At 37.0% G+C, this 20661-nt stretch overlaps 1 protein-coding gene across 2 annotated transcripts; it reads left to right on the forward strand.

Annotated features, from left to right (window-relative positions):
• Positions 1-355: 355 nt before the first annotated feature.
• LOC140168661 (uncharacterized) lies at positions 356-14076 on the forward strand. 2 transcript variants are annotated; one of them, XR_011861257.1, is made up of 5 exons: positions 356-658; positions 7014-7109; positions 10010-10160; positions 11156-11178; positions 11211-14076. XR_011861257.1 is itself a non-coding variant. In XM_072192075.1 (4 exons), exons 1-3 carry the CDS (start codon positions 554-556, stop codon positions 10130-10132), a joined length of 324 nt encoding a protein of 107 aa, XP_072048176.1. In that variant the 5' UTR covers positions 356-553; the 3' UTR covers positions 10133-10160; positions 11156-14076. The 2 variants fall into 2 exon arrangements, 1 of the variants encoding a protein (XP_072048176.1); XM_072192075.1 differs by having other exon boundaries at positions 11156-14076.
• Positions 14077-20661: the final 6585 nt, after the last annotated feature.

Here is a 20661-nt window from a genome sequence, read left to right on the forward strand (position 1 = left end):
TCTTGTGTATATTCGAATTCTGTGGATGCAGGTCAGGAGACGTCATGGAGAGCTACGTGATTCGGGAAAACCACCTGAATTAAGTAGTACGTAGTATTAAACAACAGCTTTGAGATAATGGTTGCAATTATGGTGTGATTTAGCACAATAGCAATGCATTATGGGACGGTATAGTGGTCTGATGTGGACTATAATTGAAGACTGTTTGCGTATGACGTCCTGTCAACTAGACTAAAAATGCCGTACTGCGCAGGTCATTAACCAATCACTCCGCGCCTTAATCTTGACGTCAGACGCAAACTAGTCTTTTTAATTCTGTCTTCAATTATACGCCATTTTGTGTCGGTGATTCTGATCAACATCAGAAAACGTACTTGTTTGTGGCACAAGTACCATAATCCCCAGCAGCTCACGCTCTGTCTAGTTGCACTGATCTCTCAAGTTACGGTTTATTTTAGATTGAAATTCCATTTCTACATTTCTTCAAACGGCATAGCAGATAATATTCCTGCAGAGTATTTGGAACTTCTTTGAGCAGTCAAGCAGAATCACGATGACTCGTCTTCATATGGTAATTGTTTCTCTGATGCTCTTCGTATTGATAATCAACGGCGGTGTTATTCATTCAGAATTGCAGGAAGAAATCGCTTCAGACAAGGTATGTATGCATAATGCATTTATCATTTAGCATTTACGCGTATATCGGGGAAGGGGTGGTAGGTTCGTAGCCAGCTTTCTTGGTGGGGTTGATGCTGGGGGTATGGGGGGAGAATAAGAATTTCGGGGGTAACTACGAAAAAAATTGTTTGGATTTACACTATTTTTTGCTCATGATCGGGTGGATTTTGTTGGTAAACGGGCTCCGTTCCCTGATCTTTTTATTTGCATTCCCGATTTCCTCCTTTCTTTCTTTCTTTCTTTCTTTCTTTCTTTCTTTCTTTCTTTCTTTCTTTCTTTCTTTCTTTCTTTCTTTCTTTCTTTCTTTCTTTCTTTCTTTCTTTCTTTCTTTCTATATTTCTTTATTTCTTTATTTCTTTCTTTATTTATTTATTTATTTATTTATTTATTTATTTATTTATTTATTTATTTATTTATTAAACACTGATGAGGCATCGGATACATTGTGTATATATAAATATGTTTATGTAATTATGGATGCGGCTTGGTACATATATAGATTGCAAAATCACATTTTGTCCCAAAAATGAATGAGCATTTTTAGGAAAAGTCAAATGTCAAATCACTCAGCTCCACATCATGCATAATCTGAATGAAGATTCTACATTTAGTATCATGATATGCTTTTAATGTATAAAACATGGGTATTATAAATGTGTAAGCAAACTTTATATTCTCATTTTGTTTTTCAGAAAAGCGCACTTATCTACTCTGTATTTCCTATATTCACTGTACATCTTGAAATTTTAGGATGCCTATCGTGCGCTAATGAGGCATCAAAATATCTAAAATATGATTATCTGGATGAGGCTTGGTAAATAGATGTCAATAAATAGTATTATAATCTCAACAATTTAACTTTTGCCCCAAAATGAGGTTATTTGACCAAATGACCCCCAAAACACATTTTCCCAACTTGGGAATTCTACATCATGCCCAATTTAAAGTAGACATATTTAGCTTTGCAATGAATGATGTCTGATGTAGATGTGTGAAGTGTGGGGACATTAAATTTCTAAAATAAGTCACTTTTTCTGAGTTTCACTGCAACTCTAATATACAGAGAGTACACAAAATATTGGCCTGTTATTTTTCACACAGTGACGCTAACTAGGAAATGCCCTATACCTCTAACATACACTGTTTGTAGAGGTCACACCTCAATGGTGAGAGCACTGTGTATAATTGTGTATAGGAAAATGAACAGTAACTGCAGTATGTTGGAATTCAAATCCATAACCGCGCCAGTTAAACTTATCTCCTCCCCGCAAATAGCCCATAGTAGCTAGGGCCGTAAATGTGAGAAATAAATTGCCATCCTCCCTGTACAGGAACTATAACATGAAAAAGCAAATGGGGAGGAAAAAAGTTTAAGTGACCGCTTATTATGCTGAGAAGGCTTTGTTACGTTACGATTTCTTCGATTCGTATAAATCACATAGACATATCGAAAAGCTAAATCGACTTGCCAAAAGATTTTTTTACTAAGTCAAGTGAGATCAGTTAGGAATATCAATGAAATAAGAAATGCCATGGTGTCAACAGCCAAACTATTCCAGAGTCGGCCTGTATCATAGATATAGTCATTCCATATTTACGATCGCTACATACTGCCACTGTGGGCAGCAATCCGTTCTCGTTATTCAATAGTGTGCTGAATCTAAGCGGCGGCTTGCGGTCATTTATAGCACTGAAAACTCTATTAACGAAACTGTCATGCACAGCGGAGATGACATTTATCTTCGATTCTGCCAGGAACTTGAACCAGTAAACAACAAATTAAAAAAGAATATTCTGAAATAATTGAAAAGGTTTAAATCGGGGTTGAGGCATAATCACAAGTTTTATTTGTGCAATAAATTAGAGGGTTACGATTTTATCAAGAAAATTGGACAGGAACTCCGGTATTGCACGAGAGTATACGGTTTCGTGTGTGACTGTACTGTGCAGTGTCTATGAAACCCTTGGAGGTTCGATTGATTCTAAATTTTCATGGCAGATTTTAACAACTGAAAGGTCGATTTCAATTTCAAATTATTATTATTCTACCTCTGCATTATATTGTTTATGAACTTAAAATGTCCCAAATCATTTCTTGTCCAGGGATCCACACGTTCAAAGCATACGCCCATGGGGTCCTTAATCAATAAAATGTTCGGGGGCGGGGGCTGGTTTTGGCAGCATTCAAAAATAATGAATAGCATCAAGAAGGGACCAAAATGGCCGCTAATGTCGCCTATTATATAGCCCTAGAATACATATTCACTGATAGCCACAATGGAGTCAAGAGACTCTCAAAGTGGAGTGAACTAGCACTGACTCTCAAAAGGAGTGTCACTTGACTCTCTCCGTGTGGTCAATTAACTCTACATTTAGAGTCGTCGACGGAGTCAAGAAATTTGGCTGTTGACACCATGGAATGTATATTCTCCCATTCCAAGTGGATGGTTATCCAGCCTGATTTTCTTCATCGTGTCATCTGGCGATCGCCTATATGGCGTGAAGATCAGAGTAAAGTCTCCTATTCTGGTAGGGCTATATTTTGAATTTTTATCTTAATTGACATCTTTGTGTATCATTATTTTGTGCTATTTCCGGACTGTTGGGTGGCCCTGTAATGGAGTCATGGTGACACAATAAATGGAGTCTGGGTTACTCTAGAAGCAGAGTCCAGCCATTACGCGACTCTATGTCTAATTTACTCCATATTGGGAGTCAAATGGCTCCTGTGTAGAGTCATGAACAGTGACTCTTCAGCGGAGTCAAGGAATTTATGACTTTTCAAGGGAGTCAGATGACTCCCAATATGGATTCAATTTAGACATACATTAGAATCGCAGAGTGCTGGACTCTGCTTTTAGAGTCACCCTGACTCTAGTTTGGCTTTCAATGTTCTTGAATCGTGACGTCATTCCACTCGCATATGTGATGCGATCAAGCAAAATTAGTCGGAACTCGGCAATCCTGGTTTTGAGATATGGGTCAAATAATGTGTGTAGGGGTAGAAAAAAATCAAAATTGACATTTTTTGTGCAAAAATAGAAAAATATTCTTCTGTCATATGAAAAACTTTTTTGAAAAAAAAAAAAAAAAAGGGAAAATGTTAAAACCCCATCCAACTTCGATAATTGTCAAAAACTGTGAAATTATTTCAAAAGAAGCTCAGATTTAGCGTTTTGTTATAGCTCTTGATCAGAGCCCTCGCAGTACCTTAGAAGATCCAGTGATCCCCAAGTAAAATAAACCCAAGCAAGTGACTAGTATTAGTAAAGAAAATGTATATAGGCCAATCCTTGCCTGGTTTAGACCATTCTGTAAACAATTAGTACCACTCCCAGCAATACATGTACATGTACAGAGCTTGCCGAAGGCAAACTTCACTATAGGCAAGCTACATAAGTCACCAACAAGTAAGTAGGACCACTATATCAGTAAAGATCACTGTCTACCTAAGATATTGGTCTACAAAACCCACCAACCGCGAAAGCCCACTCACTGAGCCGCCAGCTGGTCTTTACTATTAGTATCAGAGGGTATATGGCATGGTTTTTCATTTTTTCTTTCAATTGGATGGAAAATAGGTTGGCGTTGGAGCAAAGCTATTTTGTTATGCCAAATTTTGATGTACCGGTGTTCAAATTGTTGCAACTTTGTAATTGGATTGGATTAAAATATATATCATTTTCAACGACACTTTGAAGTTTACCTATAAAGCTTCCGAAGACACCATCCAATTCCTAGGCCTGGTCATATTAAGGCAAACGCTTCAAAGAGAAAGGTATCATGGACATCTTAATGTCATACAAAAAACTGAAACAGGACAATTCGCACATATTTGACGGTCCACAACTTTTAAGTACTCCCTAATACTTTCTTAAAACAAGTCAAAAATATTTTACGAAATGTGAAAATGTATAAAGATATGTAGGCCTATAGCCCTATTGGTTTTACACATGTGAACCAATTTATAGCGTCACAAGTCGTAATGGTTAATTGTGTAAAAAAAGAGGCCGTTTAAAAGTTGCACCTGAGTCCATATCAGTCAGGTTTTCTTAAACAAACACCTGGCCTACTATATTTTTAAGAGCTAATCCTTTAAATTGCGTGCTATGGCCACCAAACTTTGTCAGAAGAACCCAAGCTTTATATATATATTGTACCATAGCTTAAGGGTCAGCCCAAGGTCGAAGGTCAAATGAGGTCACATGTTAAAATTAGCCTGATTTGGCTATGAACAACTTTGCACAAATTTGATAGAACAGATCTATCATTAGATACGGTGACCTATTATAGTAGGCAAGCCACAGCTTGAATTTTCCAAGAAGTTGAAAGGTAAATAATGATTGTGAAATACCCAAGTATTATTTTTAAGCAGAATCTTAACCACAGAAGATAGCTAACAGTGCAGTTTTAAAACATACCACTTTTGTTGGGGGGTAACTCTTAATATGAGAATCATGAAAAAAGTATGAAACCACATATAAAATGTGACTGGACGCGGCGAATCAGCCGTAAAGTCGGCCCCGGTCAATTTTGTTTTATTTCGTGTTTAGAAAATATACACCATAAGCTTTAAAATGGTATATCATTTGACTTCAAACGATATCCAAAAGCGGGTTTATGATTTGTTGAACTCTGTTCCTTCGACAAAATTGTATTTTTTATCGGTTCTACAAGTGTCTCTTTTTCTACATTTCTGGTAATAAATATCCAACAGTCATAATTGGCGGTCATTTCAAATAATACCCAAGTCAACGAGGCTCAGAAATATCCTCTCATTGTTCATTGTTGATTATACATACCTAGATAAAATACAATGCTTTGTTATCTACCACTTGAACAGGATTTAGCCAAAGCAAACAAAGACAAGAACTATTCTATAGAAATAGGTAGAAGCTTATTATCCTCTTCAGCAGTAGTATTATTGATTGATTTAAACAGCGTTTGATAAGATACTTGTCGCAACGAATTGATACACCTATGAATACGACCTTCACATACATTTGACACTTTAACTCAAAATACAATTTGCCGAGTTTACGGCTGATTCGCCGCGTCCACTCACAAATGACAATGGTCATCTGAGGTCAAAGGTCAGGTCAAATTTAAATTTGCTTCAATCGGCATATAACTCAGGGAAATTAATCCCTAATACGTTTGGAGTATAAAACCGCAAAGGTCATCTGAGGTCTAAGGTCAGGTCAAATTTAAAGTTGCTTCAATCGACCTGTAACTCAGGGAAACAATCCCTAACACTTTTGGAGTATAAAACTGCAAAGGTCATCTGAGGTCAAAGGTCAGGTCCAATTTAAAGTTGGTCCGATCAGGCTGTAACGTGGGGAAAATTATTCCTTACAATTGGGGAGTATGAAACTGCAAAGGTGATCGGAGGTCAAAAGTCAGGTCAAATTTAAAGTTGCTCCGATTGGCCTGTAACTCAAGGAAAACAATTCCTGACACTTCAAGAGTATAAAACTGCAAAGATCTATGGAACCGTAAAAGTCATCCAAGGTCACAGGCCAGGATAGGTCAAATAAGGTTAAATGTTAAAATGGACTTAAATGTGATGCAAATTATCCTTGATTTGAGAGAGCATGAGTAGTCAACCCGAGTTTCCCAGAGGTCAAAGGTCAAATGAGGTCAATCAGAAGTCACCACCTGATATTCGTGGCTCGTGAGCCACAGTAGCTCAAGTAAATATTTGCATCCAGCGCGGGCATCCAGGCATCAAGAACGGTGATATGGTTATCACCGTTCTTGGTGGCACCTAAAGCGCCAGTCTGGCTTGAAATGGGGAGGGGGAGGAGGGCAATCGATCTGAATTTTCAAAAAGTGGCTGAAAAGAATAAAACTGGGGTCATTTTGCCCAAAGGTCCCCCCATGTCCCCCCACTGCCACCCCCATTGACGCCAATGGGTGGCACATATCTCTTCCTTCCACGCGCACGGCTAATTCTGCATGAGCAGCCTGAGCCCCTCTATTAATATGCGATCTAAAAGCTTCTAAACATGTAAGGATCTGTCCACTTTGCACCGGGATTTTCCACTGGGTGCTCACCACATGCTTATCGAATAGTTTTAGACGCTATTCCCTGTCTCAATGTGCGTAAAGCATTGTTCTTGTGAACCCTTATTCATAGCACTTTAAACAAACTTAATGTCGAAACAACAAGTAAATAAAATGTCAGCCTGTTTTCCACTTTCGAACAGTTTGCGACATAGATGTAAGACATGTCACACTCATAAAGCATGCATCTATTTAATCTTTGGAAAGAGTACTCAAACTAGAAAATCATGTATTATTACTGAACTTGATGACTTTATCTGTAATTTCAGTTAGGACCATTTGGACAGATCTACAGACCTGACAACTTTGTGTTTGGACAAAGTGGTGCTGGAAACAACTGGGCCAAGGGTCACTACACAGAATTGGTATGCATCCGAATCTTCTGATTCTTCTTCCATTTCTTTTGTCAAATCATCTTTCAAAATGCTACTAGTGCCAGACACTTGCGCCGATCACAACCAAACTTGGCCACAAGAAGCACTGACCCAAGCTCAAGCTCAACCCAAGTTGTTAACAGTTAGGGGTGTAAGGTCATGTAGGGGTCATTAGAGGTCATGATGTTAAAATCTTTAAAATGCTACTATTGCCAGGCGATTGACCCAATTTTGACCAAATGTGGCCATAAGAACCGCTGACCCAAGCTGATATAAGTTGTTCACAGATAGGGGTCAAATGTCATAAAGCGGAGATAGGGGTAATTTAGTGAAAATCTTAAAAATGTTGCTACTCCTTTAAATTACATGATATGACCACCAAACTTGGTCAGAAGAACTATTGGCACACGCTTAATATAAAGTGTACCATAACTTGAGGGTCAACCAGAGGTCAAAGGTAAAATAAGGTCACATGCTAAAATTAGCCCGATTTGGCTTTAAATTGGTGCAAATCATCCTTGATATGAGTGGAACATGAAAAGGTCAATGTGAGGTTACCTGAGGTCAAAGGTCAAATGAGGTCACATGCTACAATTTGCCTTATTAGGCTTAAACTTGGTGCAAAGATTATTGATGAGAGGAACATGAAAAGACCAACGTCAGGTCACCCGAGGTCAAAGGTCAAATGTTAAAATGGACTTAAACTTGGTGCAAAGAATCCTTAATATGAGGTCCACTTGAAAAGGTCAACCGGAGGTTACCCAAGGTCAAAAGTCAAATGTTGAAATGGACCCGAACGGGCTTTAACTTGGTGCAAATCATTCTTGTTACAAAGGGAGCATGACAAAAAAAAACATTCTTCCATTTCTAGCACTTGTCCACATTAAATATCATCAACAATATCATACAAAGCTGCCATCTGATATTCGTGCTTCTTGAAACACAGTTGCTCTAGTTGACCTTGGGCCTGAGTGGACTTTCAAATCCTTGAAAGTACTTATTAAAATGAGGTTTATTTAATCCATATTTAACAGTTGAACTATGATAATTCCTATTCAATCCTGTGTAATTAGTATATTATTCGGACTAGCAATTTGGCAAAAATATCAAGGTATCATTTACAAAGTTATCCATATCTTGAAAAGTATTGATGCTATGTATATAATTTTGGTATCATTTTGAAGCTTATTGTCCTGTACTTTACATTATTATTCAAATTATGAAATGTAAAAAATGCGACTTGTTCCTGGTTTTGTCGGAACGGGTCACATATAGCTGGGCGAAGAACCTACGCGTTTTGCGTATTGCGTTACTGACTCGCGCTTTTTTACACAGGTATAATTTGCGACTTTTATGACTCGCGCAATAACATAAACCGAATAATTCTCGCCTATTACGAGCTGATCATAGTATAAATTGGAGCCAATTTTCATAGTAATTATGTGTTATCTCCGCTTCCGATGTTAACGTGCATGTACGCTTAATTACACCATGCCCGGAATACGTGCATATGCCTTTCACAAACCAGTGATTTCAAAACCAATACCTAACCATAATGACAATTACTGATTGCTTTTATTCTCTATAAAATTAACAAACTTCTGCATGAACATGATGAACACGGAAAGAACAGAAAAACAGAATCTCACTGCTTTGTAGTGAACCAATTTTTTGATTTTATATAGACCTACGGGTACACCATGGTCCTATACGGGATAGAGAGATAAAATTTTGATTTGGACCTTCATTGGTTTGGCTGGACGTTCTGTAGCCCCTCCACCCACCCCCATTCTCTCAATATTACAAATATGAAAGTTGTGAGAACACTTACATTTTCTGTTAATGTTACCTATACTTATTGTAGATTTGGCAATCTTATTAGGCATATAATTGAAAAACAGAGAGGTATAAAATACGCTTCAGTGGATGTGGCTTGTAAAATAAATGTCAAAAACACCAATATCTTTAAAAAAAAACATCCACATCATTCCTAATCTGAATGTAGAATGTACATTATGCTTTTAATGTACAAAACATGTATATTATAAATGTGTAAGCATACTTTATATTGTCATTTTGCTGTGTCAATTATGGATGCGGCTTGGTACATAGATGTCCATAGATGTCAAAAATAGCAAAATCTAATCTATGAATCACTTTAAACTTCATCTATGGCATACTTCTTTGTCTTATTAATTCATATACTTTTAGCGCCTCTAAATGAAGGGACTGAATCCAACCCCATTATGATTTGCCTTTTCTTCGTAACTTATAACTGAAGTGAACTAATTATCCCGCCTAACTTTATATGATCGATCACTGCGCATGGAATCTGGAGTACGAGCTGTCATAGTCTTCAAGGTGTTTTTGCGAGCTATCGCATTGGTGATACCGTCCATCGCTACAATCATTAATCTTAGACGTGTAAGAAATCTTTAGATTTTACACGCGTAAGATTTCTTACACGTCTCAGATTGACCATTTATCATGAATAGTGATGGACCATATCTCAAATTCGGTTAAAACGTACCGCCGGACGCTCTTTAGGCGGTTGACACTTGAAAAATTGCGGTCACTAGTCACACAATCAGATCAAGATTTCTTTGGTCAATAAGATGATTGGCTGTTTGGGACTGCTGGCCCTGTGATTAGTTGATTTAAGTATACCGCGAATTTTTTTAGACGTCTAAGATTGCATCTTAGACGTATTTAGAAGGTAACAGAGACGTGAAATATGTGTGGCGTGCCATATAATAGACTTAATGCTCTCGAAATTATCTCAAAAGCATGCTGGGAGAAACTTGCCCTGGTTGAAATAATACTAAGCCTATTCTATAGGGGAATGCTATTGGTTTTAATATAATTATCATTATGATTTGTTTTATTTTAAGGAATTACCGGATCTCTTTAAGTTCAATTCAAACGACGAACAAGTCAACAAGCGTACAGAAGAAATAATTGAAAGGAGCAGATCGGCTGAAGAACTTGACGAAGAAAGAGGGCAACCATGGTAGTAACGGCAGGAAGTTATCCGGAAACTTGGTGGGCATTTGGTCACCCAGTAAATTAATTTTTCCCATTGCCCAAAAATGCCCAGTCCCATAACAGTACCACTCAAAAAGCCAGAAACTGAAATAGCGCGTAAATTTGGAATAAAAAAAGCGCAGCACAGGCATAACGCCTAGACGTTGATCCACAAGCCTCAGCACACTTTACAGGTTGTCGCTGATCACTACGGCCCCACATCATTCCATAAACCATTTAACAACAACTCAGGGACTTTGTAGCTTCAATAGCACACACCCTAGACATTCCACAAATAACCTTCGCAACCAGGATCAGCTCCCCGAGTTTCGTACGGATTACAACCGAGACAATTAGCAGTAAGTTCCTTGTCCAGGGGAATTTCAAGCTAACTCAATTTTCCACGAGAGCAAACTAGGCACCGCCAGGGTTCGAACCTATTATCTAGACCTAAAATACACATTGTTGAATCATGGCGTTATTCCACTTGCCCTTCTCATATGTGATGCGATCAAGTAAAATTAGTCGGAATTCGGCAATCTTAGTTTTGAGATATGGGCCAAATAATGTGTGAAGGGGTGGAAAATCAAAATTTTGTTCAAAAATGGAAGGAAAAACATTCTTCTTTCACATGAAAAACTTTTTTGACGAAATTCCGAAGAGAAGATGTTAATAAAGTGACTTTTTTTTACCCAATCCAACTTTTGTTATGCCAAATTTCGTAGCCATATCTTGAACCAAATGTATTTTAGCTACAATGACTCAATTTCTTTCTTTTAAATATACCGGTGTTCAAATCGTTGTAACTTTGTAACCAAGGTCGTATTGACATGGGGTTTTCACTAATGCGGAGCTTTGAATACGACAAAAAGTAAAATGTAAAGCATCCTAAAACTGACCTGGTCATACTTTTAAGTCTTAAAAGACTGATTTTTCTTGATCGCATCAAATATTTCATTCAAGTTCCTTGACGTAATAAAATTAAGATTATAACATTTTCATATTCCCTACAGCTCCAACTTGCTGGAAATGGGATTCTTAGGCAACTGTGATGCAACATTTACTTAGTCTGCGGCAGTGATGGACTAACTTATGTATCGGAGGGTTTTCTTCACTGCATGCATCGGTTGCGTTCTAGGGGACCCAATTTTAACAGTGGTTCAACAAGATGTGCATGCTCAAGATTTTAATTTTGGTTGATAACGGTGATAGGGGATAAATGTACACCTCTTAAATCATATAGAATAGAAATAGAAATAGAAATAAGCATTTGCCAAGCGCCACTTATCTAAAAATAAATCCAAGGCGCTGTAAAACATTAAAAAGATAACAGAATACGATATAAAAACAGTATTTCCCAGCAAACACAAAACGTAAAAATGTCAAGTCATATAAAGGGTATTATAAAGGGTATGAAACGTTTTCATGGTTTTAGTAACAACATTCAAAACATTTGTGAAAACTTGCTGCAAATAATTCTAACATAATGTTAGTTATTAAAGTGTTGATAAAATAGTTTGCAAAACAAACATTTGTTGTACGCTCATTCGATCAGGCTGAGTTCACATATATGAGTATACTATGTGAACTCAGTCTGATCGAATGAGCGTATATCGTATAGCAAATACTATATATGACCCGGCAGCACAAATGAGCCGTAAATTCCCTAAATTGTATTCTGAGTTATGGTGTAAAATGTGTACGAAGGTCATATTCATCGTTAACTTAAGCTGGCCCGACATCCGTCTCATTTCGATAGTCAAAAACTAATCAATAATCATATTGTTGAAGTGGATAATAAGCTTCTACCTTAGATGGCTATAGAACTTTTAATAGCTCTGGTCTTTGTTTGCTTATATTGCTAAATCCTGTTCAAGTGGCGGGTTACCAGGCATTGTATTTTGTACAGGTATGCATAACCAACAATTAACAATGAGATAACTTTCTTAACCCTCGTTGACTTGGGGAAGATTCAAAATGACCGAAAAATATGACTGTTTGATATTTATTGCCAACAATGTGGAAAAAAGACAAACCATAACCATAACCCCGCTTCTGGATATCGTTTGAAGTCAAATGATATACCATTTTTAAGTTTATGATGTTTACTTTTTAAACACGAAATAAAAAAAAATTGACCGGGGGAAGAATTTACGGCTCATTCGCCGTGGACGGTCACATATATACAGATATACAGTATACTTCTTTGTGAGCCTCCACGTGTATCTGTTCATACGCCACACGCTCAACTGATTTTGTAGTTCTCGTTGGTGGAAAAAATAGTCCACACACGGAAGTACATCATTAAATTCCCAATCTGGCAGTCAAATCATACCATTTTCCTTAAAAACAAAATAAAAAACTAACCTGGGTGACCATGATTTTAAAACGAGCCAAAAAGCATTATATATCGCAACTCCCATAACAAATTCAACATTTTTGTTAAGGTATGGAAAGTCAAGCATTCATTATTTTCCAGTAAAGTTAATATAAGGTCAAAGGAAAAGAAATTTAAATGATGATCATATGAATATTTGTCGCAGTTTACGGAAACTTAAAATCAGTGCAATCAGTAAATTGTAACTCGTGTCAGTTTCTCCATATAATCGTATTTTGTGTCCAAAAATGCTATTTGGATCCAAAATGAGGGTCTTTTTCACAGGGATATACTTAGCAGCCGCTCATGCCGAACAGAGCAGAAATTATATTTCGCAGTCAACTGACGTAACAAATTGATAGCCAGGCATGCTTCGTTTAGGGCTAGACAGTCTTGACTCACGAAGCTACCTATCGTATTAATTGATCAATCGGATTAGATCAATGTTTCCATCAATAGGCGGATGTACACATTATTTATTTGATGTGGACAGCAAGCGACCTCTTTTCTCATCTTCTCTGTCTAAACATATCTTCATGATGCAGTCATGTCTACAGTAGAATTCACCACGACCTTTGCAGGACTTAAACCCCATTAAAAGCTATTAAACCAAGATAACACTCATTGAAAACAGCTCAAATATGTTACATCAGATCGTCTCTGGTTAAATCCACACACACACACATGTGTCTGTTTTACTTGTGTGATGAGCAATGAGCTGGTATTATAGTTTCAGTTGGGTGAACGATTATAAAGCAAACGCGAGGTAACAATTACTGTGTGGCCTTTGTTCACGAAATGAGACAATACTGTGCATATTGTTAACATTCTTGAAAATGAGAAACATAATGGCTGTGGGCCGTAACACGGTTTGGAAATAATTTCTTCATATTGTTTGGTGTTATCTGTCGTTTACATATCCTTCCTAAAACACCAAAGTGTGAATATTTCCAAACACCTAAATTAGCTAAAAATTTAGGACATGTTACAAAACTATATTTTCTAGAATTTCAGAAGAGTACTTTTAATATTGGCCGGTTATTTTTCACACAGCGACGTTAACTAGGCAATGTACTATTACCTATAATGCATACACTAAAACACCAAAGTGCGAATATTTCCAAACATCTAAATAAGCTACAAATTTTAATATTGGCCGGTTTTTTTTCCCTACAGCGATGTTAACTAGGCAATTACCCATACTTCTATTATACACTATTTGTAGAGGTTACACGTCAATGGTAAGAGCACTGTGTATTGTGTATAGGAAAACGGACTGCACTATGTACAATAACATTTAAAAGACATTAGAATATTGTTGTAGGGTTTTCCATATATATAAAACATTTTAAAAACGTCTTATAACTTTATAATACCCAACATTTATAATGTTACTCAAAGATTAAAAGTTTTGACCAAAACCAAAACCCGTATACCAAACATTGTTGTGTTTACTGTGATATAACTTACTTTAGTAATGCACATACATGTACAATTAAGACAAGAACATGATTATCAATAAACAGTATAAACAGTATCAATTATACAATAAACCAATATTATTCTTGAGTTTTTTTTTTTTTTTTTTTTTTAACGCGAGGACCAGAAGGTAAAGATCGAGTTCCAAAGCTAAGGTGCAGCAGAGGAGAAAGTGTATAGTCACCAACTGATGCTGTAACTCGTGGAACAGAAAGAAGTAGTTTGTCTGAAGATCTCAGATTACGACCCGGACTATAATAATAATGGTGTGAGAAGAAGTTAAATAGATTCGTGCCAGATCATGTAGACTTTTGCAGGTTAGCAATAACGTTTTGTATTTCATCCTTTTGTGTTTTGGAAGCCAATGCAAATCTTTGAATAAATGAAGATAATTATGATATTGAAATATGAACGAATTTGAGAGTTTTAGTGTGTGTGCATGCAGTAGAGTTTCCAACCAGTTTGAAGTTTTTTGAGAAGATTATTCTGATATTCTGTGTAATAAACAGTTTCCATTGTCCAATCTTGAAAGTAAGGCATGTTGTTCTCAAAAATTTACATTTGCTTCCAGTACGCAAAAGGATCAAATTTAAATCGTTACTGATAACCTGCAAAGGTCTTCATTACCTGGCACCACCCTACCCAACATGACTGGTGCTTCAGCGTTGTCATGGTTTAGGCTTGTGAATTTTGAAAAAAAAAATCAACATTCGTAGGGAATTTTGACTTTGAATAAAACTTGGCAACCACTCTATTGGGTTATTACATTTAAAATCCACACTACCCCTGTGGAAGAGTTGGCTAATGTCACAGAGGGAGTATTAATTTTGAATAGAATACACAATTGGGTAACTTCTATTTGAAATAATTACTCCAGTTGTGGAAGATATTGGTAAAGCCATAATACAGGGGGAGTATGGGTTTCAAAATGATGCCAATTACATTAAAAAACATACTCCTCTTGAGGAAGATATTTGCAAATCATTCCACAGGGGGAGTGCGGATTTCAACTGGAACAGCGCAATTTGTAGTTAATTGGAGATGCTGAATTCGAATCTGAAATATCATAAAGATCTCCAAACTGTCCCTAGAGGACAGGGGCGTAGCCAGCTTTCTTGATCGGGAGGTGGAAAACCGACTTTTTGTCCTTTCTCTTAGCTTCCCGATTTTCTCTTATTTTTTTTGTCGGGGGGGGGGTCAATCTACCCCCTAAGCCCCTCTCCCCAATCAGGCAGATTACACTTTCAAACATGTCAAATGTTTATCTTGGTCCCATTTATTACAACAATGTAACGTTTGTGCAGTGGTGAGTGCTTCATTCAGGGTATGTGGTAAAATCATATCCGAAGAAGATCTTGAGTCCGCGTTTTTGACAGTCATTGTACTTTGAAAGGGTAAAGTGGAAAACGTCCAACATCTGTATTTGATACGTCATTTACATGACAAATTGACTTTATATGTATATCAAAAAATTTGACATTACCATCAAATCGGATAGCTGTACTTAAAATGAATAATTATCATTAGTGGCTTTATGCCTAAGAATAAAAATTGTACCGTAATAACTACGAAAGGAGCGTGCAACATCTGCATTGAACTACATCATTTTGTTACACAAGTTGTTTCTGGCCATGTGTCCTGAACTCGCCACCCTTAGCGTTATATCACAAATATTGTGAATGTTTACACAAATCGAGTTTCTAATTAGATTATCTCCATAATTATCAACCCTAAACTAGCAAAATGATACATTTTTGGAAAGCTGAAGGCATAAGCAATTCAAACATACTCATTATACAGGGTGACCTTCAAGTTATACAGGGTGGAATAAAAAAAAGTAAACAACATTCATTTGGTGAGATAGGGGGAACACACTGACTTTGGAATAAACCAAAATCACAGTTGTTTGGTAATCTCGGAATACAGGGGGTCCCAAAGTATGTTAGAATTCTTTATAATTCAAAATATTTTGAACTGAAAAATGTTGCTCCTAACCCATGCAGAAAAGGACATCCATATTTAGATTCCTCATCACATTTCGCTACAGAAAATCTATACTTTGACTATGGTATGATAAGTAATTAAAATATTACAGTAACTTTTAGATTTTAAAGACATCCACATTACTTAATACAGTGTTTAATATGAAAACGGGTAGTTTTGTATGGACAAGTTTGTATTTTCTAGACTAAACTAATCATACATGATTAAAAACAATTAGTAGAATAATTGTTTAGCTGCAAGGTCTCTGCTAAAGAGTCAAAATCCAATTTACAGCCTTTACAGAAGCAGATTATGCACTAAAACATCAATCCCATAGAGTTTGTGTGTACCACATTCCCCACCTCCACATCCCCCACCTCCGCCACCCTGCCCATTCTGAATTCTATGAAGCATAGTGTCAGTATTAAAAAGGCTAACGGAATTCTTTTTACAGGGTTGAAAGTGCATTTTATTTTGTAATAAAATAAGACCACAAGCATGACAATAATTCTTGCTTGGCTCAGGTCACGTGATGCGTTTGGAGTAGTTCGCACGCTGCTCTACTTACAGGACATCATAAGTAAGAATGTGAGGAAAAGCAGATGTAGATGTAGAATAAAAACACTCAGGTGCTAAAAGAATCCAGCACAAGTAATCCGCACGATCATGCATTGAAGCCACTGTGACAAAATTCCAATGACAATATGGCTTCCATTGATACAATAAACAAGTGGGTGGTGACCGGCTTTTGAGTCATAAATTTCTCCGGTTTGAGTTCTCAGAAAAATAAAATACTTAAGTCTATAGGTGGAGGGAGACTTTATACTCCAAAATATTGCACAATTTTGGTAGATGAGACTCAAAAGGCGAGAGATGGCACAAGATTGAAAATTAATCATCAAGAGAAAACCAAAAGATCGACTGCACCGGATGAGGGTCAGAGGTCAACCTCTGATCTCTGACCATGGTACCAACATTTAGGCCAAAATATTATTAAAACGAATTAACCAATTTAACCAACACTCGTTTAGGCCTAATGTTAAAAAAAACACCTTGATTCTGTGTGTGTTGGGTAGGCCTATAACTTCATACCATCTATTGGACCCTACTGTCGTAGGCCTATTTGGGGGGAGGGGTCCAGGTCCGTTATCAGTGGAAGCACGCTGGCAAGATTTGGTTTGTACGTGTTGTACTTAATATTTTTTTGCGCTCAGCAAACATTGTTTTCTTTATTTTGTGGCCCTAGTTATCGCCGGTGCGCAAAAATAGCATTGACACGCACAACACGTATCGTTCTCTGCGATGTCTGCAACGCAACGCCGAGCACGACGCGAAGCACGCACGCGTTGAAAACAGGCGCAAAAGTCAAGTCGAATCGGGTGACGACGGAAAACCCTTAAGCTAATAGAGAGATTGCGAAGAGGCGTTCACTGGAAACGCCATACGGGTTACCTGTTACGGCATTGTGCGGGCGGACCTCATAATGCCGTTCGCCTCGAAACTTAACTACAATAAATGTATGGTGGCGCTATGCTGAAACAAATATATCTATAGATGCCCTGCATGGTATTATCGATTGGCTCCAAACAAAGGATTTTAACCGGTGTCCTTCGCCGTAATCATGGCGCAGTCCAGTCCATTCAATCAAATGTTGTCATCAACCTATATCGTATGCATTTGCTTTGTGTGTGAGACTAAATGTCGCGGTATAGATTGGATCATGCTTTTGTTGAATGCATTTGAGTAGTCCGTCATATTCACGGTATGATACGTTATATGCACAACCTCAATAAAGAGATATGAATCACCATTTCACCCTTGGGTGTATCGAACCCACATTTGTATTGCTATGAAATACGATTGGCTGCATTCAGTTCAGGTTAGATCATATCATCGATGTTTTGCGGGCTTTTTTTTAAACGAGTATTTTTTTTACAGGTGTATGTTATTAGTAGGCATGTCCACTAAAAATTGAAGTACTTTTAAATTGATTCAGACCTAACTTATTGGCTGGGAATTGATGAAAGAAACATGTTGGCGTTTAAATAATCTTAATCGGACGTTTCATTCCAGAGATATGGCCTTTTGAGTGTTACGGTTTTATATAGGGCTGCTAGAACATGTTAAAAAGTTAAAGTCCAAAAAGGATTACTAACAGAAAGTGCAATTTTAAGGTACTTTTTCTTAATGTATTTATTAACTAGCGTTATCTGGAACATTATATTTGCTTATAACAACATGAAAATAAGATCATCCTGAAAATTTAATAGATTTTGTTGACATACAACAAAAAATATAAGACCTCAAAACCCATGGTTTGTTTGGTGAAACCGCAAGCATGATCATAGATGGCCGCCATGAAAAATATCTCCGTAGAGGAGATGAACAATAAGTGCATTATTTCAAATGAATGGCGGTAGTCTTAAACATTGTTCAATCTTTTACGGTCAGCACATTTTATCTTCAAAAATTATTATATTTCATCATGGCATAAGTTTGGTAATATTAATCACTACCAATTTTGAGAAATTTGCTCCAACTCAAAGGTTATCTTTAATACATTGAGCAATACACTGTGTGTGCATGGAAGCCATGATGGATAGCATATGAAATGGACATGGTAGTGAGAAGTGCATGATTTGAGATGGGCCGCGGTAGGCTTAAACATTCTTAATTTTCTTAACATCCTGTACATTTTGTCTTCAAAAATAGTTACATTTTATGACTATGTAAGTTTGCTTGTGTTATTCACTCCAAATTCGGAAATAATTGCGTTTGAACACCTGATGCACGGAATGGTGTCACTTCAACCTGTTGTAGTTCTCATCTCATTAAATTTTTCATTAAGTTGATCTCTGCATGGAGGAAGGTCCTCTCTATTTACTGACCAATCAGGAAAACGTTTGGTTAATGTTTTCCGGTGGAATCAGGAATTTCTTGAAACACCCTGATATGATATAGGCCTACATTTGGATCAAAAACAAGTATGTACGCCATTTAACAGGCCTGGGATTTCTTGTATCGATCAGTTTCTCCATAGACAATACGTGTGTGAGTGCACGCACACAGTAAATGAAAAATCGTTCTAGTGGAAACTGTATGGACAGTGGGCATCCCTATTATTAGTTGTCTAAATAACCAAAACAAGAGTTTGGTGTCGGATGGCGAAGGGAGTATGATCAGTAAAAAACAGAGTTTATACAGTTTGTACGAATTTGTGCCAATTTAAATCCACTGGCTTTGTGTTGTGTTCGTTTTGATCATGGAGGTATATAAATAAATGGAGAATGATCCAGCCAAGCCTCTTTTGTACTACGTTGGTTATGACCAATTATTGTTGAATAGGCAATTTCAGGTTTATATTGATTATGCTAAGCTGATTATATTGTGAAGTCTGTTTCACTGGCCATTGATTTCAATGGGGTAAAATGAAGTTTCTACTTATTGGAAAGTGCTCAGCCTCATGTTTCATAAAATTTTGATATCAAAATCTCATTTTCGCCAAAAATTGAGTGCTTAAATTCTGAGATTAGTATACCTATATAGGTTTAGGTATACTAGTCTCAGTTAAATTGCATCAAGAAATCAGTCTTTTTGAAAAAAGAAACACCTTATCTGTTGTCATCTTGTGACTCCCTACATTTTGGTCATGAACAATTGAATTATGACTTTTTTTCCCCAAAAAGTTATGACCCCCCGTATATTTGGAACCCCTCCTCCAAAGAAAATGATAGCCCCTAATAATATTAATATAATCATTTAGGCCTAAATACTGATAATTATTTATTATAAAATGAGAAGTTTAATGATGATGATTTAGGCGGCCTATATACGATTTCATGACAATACAGAATTAAAAGTTTAAAAACAATAACATGACATATCCGTCATGGCACTCAATCAATTTGACCCGAAGCTTCAACCAAAATCACGGTTATCATACACTAAACTATGAGAAACTGTTTAAACAAAGTATGTAGGGCCAATACATTCCGTATATCAATTTCTCTCTAGAAAACATAGCCTGATCATCACTTTTGCTTGAATTCCGAAGTACTTCCGGTAAATTTTGCTCGCTCGTAACTCAAATGGCCCAAATTGGCCCAACATAATCTTTTCACAATCGGAAGGTAAAAACGTTTTGCTTTCATTTGCACTATATTTGAACTCCCTCAGACCCCCTTAGAAGCTTAATATATGAACATGAAAACTAAGTATATTTGTCAAGTTACGGCACAACTAGTGTAGAAAACAGTTTCATAACTTGAGAACAGAACATCCGAATTTCTTCGGGTTTTCGCACGATCATACATTGAAACTATAAGCTATCAAAACTGGTGACTTTGAACATCTGATTGACTAGCTGACGTCATTATACAGTCTCTTTTACAAGGCTTCCGGTACGGGTCAATGTAGGGTCAATTCCTATGAGGAAATTTTGGGAGTGACAATCAATGAACCATGGTATAGGCTCATAACCATCGTGGAGATCAATAGCTTGGCTGAAGTGGCTGGTCAATTCAAGTTTGGTGACTCATTGAATAGAGGTAACGGGATAATCTCCACTTAGGAGATTAGAATTCTGGCGATCATTCTCCATTTATTTATATACCTCCATGTTTTGATCGTGGCGTGGTTCCGTGAGTAAGGGTCGGTTCATAGTGCATATTCGAAGGCGAA

The sequence above is a fragment of the Amphiura filiformis genome, chromosome 13 (genome assembly GCF_039555335.1).
Source record: "Amphiura filiformis chromosome 13, Afil_fr2py, whole genome shotgun sequence".
In the NCBI taxonomy this organism is placed as follows: Eukaryota; Metazoa; Echinodermata; class Ophiuroidea; order Amphilepidida; family Amphiuridae; genus Amphiura; species Amphiura filiformis.